Here is a 5,780-nt window from a genome sequence, read left to right as displayed (position 1 = left end):
AAGCGGCCTATAGTCTCATCATAGTGCCTACATAGGGATATTAATGGACATTCCCATATTGGAGTCACACACATGGCCAGTGGACTGTCTTTTCATTCTCTAATCCCATTAACTACATTCTCCATGATTAATATTACTTCCTTTATGACAGCTATACAGAAGGAGGAGGAAATGGCAATGCCAGCTGTAGTCCTTGAAGAACCAACTGTAGACATAACAATACAGATGCCAGCTCAGACATATTTCCAGCAGATTGCTCACAGCTCAAAGTTCCCAGAGAAACCAGTTTATTTTCTAGGTTTGTGCCCTCCGATAACAGTTCAGATGGAGAAAAGAGTGGTTCTGATCACAGGGTGCTCCTCAGGAATCGGGCTGGGCTTAGCTGTACTCCTGGCTTCTGACTCTGGACAAAGATTTAAAGGTAAATGGTATACTTTTTGTGTTGGAATATCATTCTTTAGAGAAGTTGTATATGGGCACCTGTAAAGATATTTCATCATTGATAAACTAAGATCAGTGATCCCAATGGCCAAATCCCTAGTGTAGGCTGATCTTGTGTAAAAGATCCAATGTACAGTAAGGCTTATCTACATCAATGATAAATAGCCTGGTTACTTTGTACAGCATGATGTCAGGATCTTGTCTCCAATAAAAACCTTCCATGTATGTATTTGGTGACTTTTAACATCCTAATAAGTTTAGGGTATAGGTGCCCATACCACATCAGAGAAAAGTACGCTGAAACTGACAATTTAAAGCTTAACAAATGATTGCCAGATGCCTTGAAGAAACAAACTGACTGAATGTTCTTTATTGTTTGTTATTGATGGTTCATAAGCACTGGCTGTATTATTGGGCGAAAAAATCCAACATGACCAAAGTACTCTGACCATTCGTTGGTTCATATTTGTCTTGTATATCGAGGCTTTAAAAGTCCCTTGTGTTGTATATAGCAGTGGCAGTAGATCGTTATCGGTATGATCATGATTAAGGGTGGAAGCACACCAGAAACGCGTTGATTCATATGCTACTTGCATAGTGGTTTTCTTGTTCGTGTTTGATGTCCTGTGTACTTGAATTTATCAAGAAATAAAGAAGAATTTGTTCATTTGAGCTGGACCTTCCTATTTTGTCCCTTGTGTTCACATCAAATGCCAGACAACAATTTAAGGAGGACTTACCATAAATATTTATCTTTTTTACCTGATGTAAATGTTCTCATGAATCTGCCATTGTTTTTCTCTTCTTTGTTCTTTAGATATGACCGTCTCTTCCCATATGTAAATTTAGTCTTTTTAACTAAGAGGGTGTGATCCTCAACTCTTATCTTTTTGAAGACCACATCGAGTTGGCTAAAATGTCTACATTTATACCCACGAAAGAGGGGGTCATATGTCTAAGTAACTGAGAGGCGAAGGAAAGAAAAAATAATGCCAGATTAAGGAAAACATACATTTATTCACTTTAAAAATTACATATTTATGGCAAGTGACAGGTTCTCCATAAATCAGAACTCTTTGTATAGACAGATGCAAAGTGTACAGAGGCAAATGATTACTGAAAGGAACCTGTCATCTGATTCATGTGGCCCAAACTGTGAACAGCATGAATCAGAGCACGTATATTTTTCACTGAAATGCTCTAGTGTTTTAGAGAACAAATAATTAGAAGATGCAGCCTGAAATCATAGCTGGACACCAGATTAGACAAGCGTCAACCCAGGCTCGCTCTTCTCAGAGCTGCTCGAGGCATCTACCTTGTGTATACATCGGGAGAGACCTATCAATCACCTGCAGCGCTTGAAAGATCATAGAAAAATATACCTGGCTTGCTGACCTTGGTTTGATTAGTATAAATCACATGATAGGTTCCCCTTACTATGAAAGTTCGGCCCCCATACAGTTTATATACTTTCAGCCGCGCATTCACAGGTTGATGAGTTTGTGACATATTTACAAGGAAAAAGGAAAGAAGTGTTTTTACAAATACTCATTTGGATAATTATTTACTAGTGTAAAAGAGCCTCAAGGATTCTTTCTGATAGAAAAAGAATTAAAAAATAATTGATGGCCTATCTGTAGAAAAAGTCCAAATATTTATTTTTGTATATATTACACAGTCCACTGTAGCACATATTGTAATTTCAAGTAACTGCATCTTCCTTTTTTTAGTCTATGCCACCATGAGGGATCTTTCCAAGAAAGAATATCTGTTGGAGTGTGTACGTGGCTGCCATGCTGACACTTTTGAGATTCTGCAGATGGATGTTACAGACCAGCAATCTGTGTTGGCAACCACTGAGAAAATAAAAGAAGAGCGAGTGGACATTTTAGGTATGTGACATGGTTAATTTGTTTTGTGTGCTTGTATCCAGACTTTATTTTTTTCTTATTTGCCCATTATTATTAATCCTCTAGTGTGCAATGCTGGTGTTGGATTGATGGGGCCCCTGGAATGTCACACCTATGATACAATGAAGAAGATATTTGATGTTAACCTCTTTGGTACAATCAGTACCATCCAAGCATTTCTGCCTGGAATGAAGCAAAGGAGATCTGGACGGATCATTATTTCAGGCAGTGTGGGAGGTCTGCAAGGTGGGTACAACACAACCAGTGGAGATCTGCCACTAGAAACTACATACTGTATCTCATACACTGTTGGAAGGGGAAATATGGTTTACAACTGAAACGTTTTGCTATGTTTGGCAGAAATAACAAATACATACCTCTGATTTATAGGTGTCCCATTTAATGATGTGTACTGTGCAAGTAAATTTGCCGTGGAGGGGTTTTGTGAAAGCATGGCTATTGTTCTACAGCATTTTGACATACAGTAAGTATAAGGAGTTTATATTTCTACATATACAAACATATATATATATATATATATATATATATATATATATATATATATATGCCGTTAATATTCAAATCTGCATATGATAAATCACTTCACTGCAGCTTTATTTTTGGGTCTGTCTTATGATTTCTACAGAGGCCCCATGGAGCCAATAAATTGAACTGAGATTATCAGAAGGTTATATGTCATCTAATTTTGGTTCTGTAAAACCACAGAAGACCTAAAATGCAGCTGTGTTAATCTGGCCTTCATCCAGTGTCAGAATAACATAACCCAGATGAATATGGACGCTGTATTAGGCCTCTTTCACATGTCCATGGAAAACATACATATTTTTCATGGGAGTGTTGAAGTTGCGTATGGCCCTCTGTGTGCCGTGATTTTGGTACACGTTTGTTCTCCGTGTGCTATTACGGATAGAACATGGAGCTCAGAAACCTTTTATTCAGCTGTCCCCAGTGCTGCTGTTTCCAGTGCTGATGTCTCCGGCACTGCTGTCTCACTTGGTACCGGATCCTCAGTGCAGTAAATATGCATGAGCATAATGACCGGGCCCTGAAACAAGTGACAGCAGTGCCGAAGACAGCAGCGCTGGAGACAGGTGAGTATAGAAAATCATTTTATTTCAAAGACACGTGTTTTCTCCAGTACTTGTCACAGGGATCACACCACTGTGTGGTCCGTGTGACAGCACTGCTGCCAGAGAAAAACAGACTTGTTTCCATGCGGAACACATGGACATGCGTGTGCTCCATATGGACACACGGTCCTTGTGAAAACACTGATGTGAGCGCAGACCCATTGATTTTAATGGGTCTGCGTTTGTCCGTGTCTCCGGTACGTATGGAAAACAGACATCATACATACCGGAATCACTGACGTGTGAAGGGGGCCTTACTGCCACAAAACCTAGATCGCCATTAGGGTCCAAGTCTGCTTTAACAGTAAGCTATCTGAAGCGGACCTAAATATGTCTTAATATTTGACTCTATTGTGTTTTTTCCATTTGTCTTTGAAGTGTCAGCCTCATTGAGTGTGGACCTGTCAATACCAATTTCATGAACAATCTACATGTGAGTGACCTCAGCGACAGTCAATTCCAGAGTGTTGACAGCAATACCCGCTCCCTGTATGCCCAATATCTCCAACATTGTCATACACTTTTTCAAGATGTGGCACAGGACACAGATGAAATCCTCCAGGTTGGCTTTATGACATTATCGTGCATATACAATATAAAGATAAACATCTAGATACTGTCACATATTTTATTACCTCTGGTGTTCGAAAAAGGATATGCACTTTTCCCAGATGCAGCATCACGCTTGTCCATGGGCACAATCGGGTACTGTAACTTAGCTCGAATAAACTGAATAGGTAGGAGCAGCAACATCAACAGGAACAGCCCTTGAACAAGCATGAAATACAGTATATCCTTTTTTTTAATCCCAAGTTTTCCTATGTTATAAAATATTTTTATTTAGATTTTTTTTACATTTTTATATACCACTATTATATTCCATATAACTTTACACACATTGTCATCACTCACTGCCCCTATTGGGGCTCACAATCTAAATGCCATATTAGTATATCTTTGGCATGTGGGAGGAAACTGAAGTACCAGGAGGAAACACAGGGAGAACATACAAATAGGACCCAAACAATGCAACTCAACAGTACTAACCACTGAGCCACCATGCTGCCCCAAAATTATAGCATATCACTAGAATGTGGCATCAATTTATAACTGGTGGAGGCCTGCCATCTTGGAGTCCTGCATCGATGCTAATGCCACCTAACTGTGCAGGGGACTTCAGTCACTCCCATTCCTTTGATTAGGGTCACGTTCTAGGTTCTTGCACAGTTAGCGGCTGGGATATCACTGCACAGAAGAAAATAGTGAAAAGGGTATAGCACTGTGCCAACGATGCATCTCATTCATTCTCAATATCAGAGAAGGTCCAACAGGTTGACATTACTTTGAAAAATTGGAAAAGTCCATTAGGAATGGGCTCACAAAGCTTTAAAGGGGCTGTCCCATCTGGATAATCTCATTTCTGCCTGTTTTTTTTTTCTTGTATATAGATATCATAGACTTTTCCTCCATTCATGAACCCCTTTATGTGCCTTTATATGAATGTTGATTTGTTTAAATGAGCAACACTTAATATTATACTTCTATTGTGGATCATTGGGTGTTACAATAGCCAAACTCCCCACAATCAACTGATAATTGGGTATCTCTATTCAGTTGGAGCAATTCCTATAAAATGTATAATGTTTGAAAATTCCACATGTGAAGCCTTGTACAATGCTTTTTTTTAAACTGATTATTTCATTATGCATTATAGGTATTTCTGGAAGCAATTGAGGCCCCAGTTCCTTCATTACGATACTACACCACCCAGTTTTTCATGCCCCTTATTAAGCTGAAGCTACAATGTGCAAGCGGATCAGAATATGTCCACGCCATGCACAAGTTTGTATTTTCTGGATCAAAGCCAAAAAAATAGCGTTAATGAACCCTCTACATGTGCCAAGGCCAAATTACAACTTTGATGTCTTTTTCTCATGATCTTTAGAACACAAAAGATATTCACATAGAAGCATGGTAGTCTTAATGTGCGTTACGTGCAAAAAACCTCATAAAACTATGTAACACAATTTTTGTTACCAGGTTCTAACTGTTAAATCTCAACTGCTCACACATAAACGTGCTACAAATCACCAACATTCTTTTGATTTTGTGACAATGGTCTACATTGGTTGCATTTATTGGGATGAAACACAAAATTTTAACTTGTGCTTGTGTTTTATCATAGAATCAATCAACATTTCACTACAAATACGCAACTGTTATGAAACTCGATCAATGCTGCCTATAATACCTCAAAAATGAGTATATTTTCTGGATT

The 5,780-nt window shown here is 38.7% G+C and overlaps 1 protein-coding gene across 1 annotated transcript; it reads left to right on the top strand.

Moving 5' to 3' along the window:
* Positions 1-309: 309 nt before the first annotated feature.
* On the top strand, positions 310-5,402 carry HSD17B1 (hydroxysteroid 17-beta dehydrogenase 1). The gene is made up of 6 exons (XM_075347620.1): positions 310-421; positions 2,172-2,333; positions 2,418-2,597; positions 2,742-2,835; positions 3,881-4,064; positions 5,217-5,402. The coding sequence occupies exons 1-6, from the start codon at positions 325-327 to the stop codon at positions 5,376-5,378; spliced, it is 879 nt and encodes a 292-aa protein (XP_075203735.1). The 5' UTR covers positions 310-324; the 3' UTR covers positions 5,379-5,402.
* Positions 5,403-5,780: the final 378 nt, after the last annotated feature.

Source organism: Anomaloglossus baeobatrachus, chromosome 5 (assembly GCF_048569485.1).
Source record: "Anomaloglossus baeobatrachus isolate aAnoBae1 chromosome 5, aAnoBae1.hap1, whole genome shotgun sequence".
Lineage (NCBI taxonomy): Eukaryota > Metazoa > Chordata > Amphibia > Anura > Aromobatidae > Anomaloglossus > Anomaloglossus baeobatrachus.
The sequence above is the reverse complement of the archived record's forward strand: the minus strand, read 5'-3'. Positions and strand labels throughout refer to the sequence as shown.

Coding starts and splice junctions, on each gene's coding strand:
- HSD17B1 (XM_075347620.1), top strand. CDS start 325: ATGGAGAAAAGAGTGGTTCTGATCACAGGGTGCTCCTCAGGAATCGGG. Junction 2,334..2,417: donor AGAGCGAGTGGACATTTTAG/GTATGTGACATG, acceptor TTAATCCTCTAG/TGTGCAATGCTGGTGTTGGA. Junction 4,065..5,216: donor ACACAGATGAAATCCTCCAG/GTTGGCTTTATG, acceptor TATGCATTATAG/GTATTTCTGGAAGCAATTGA.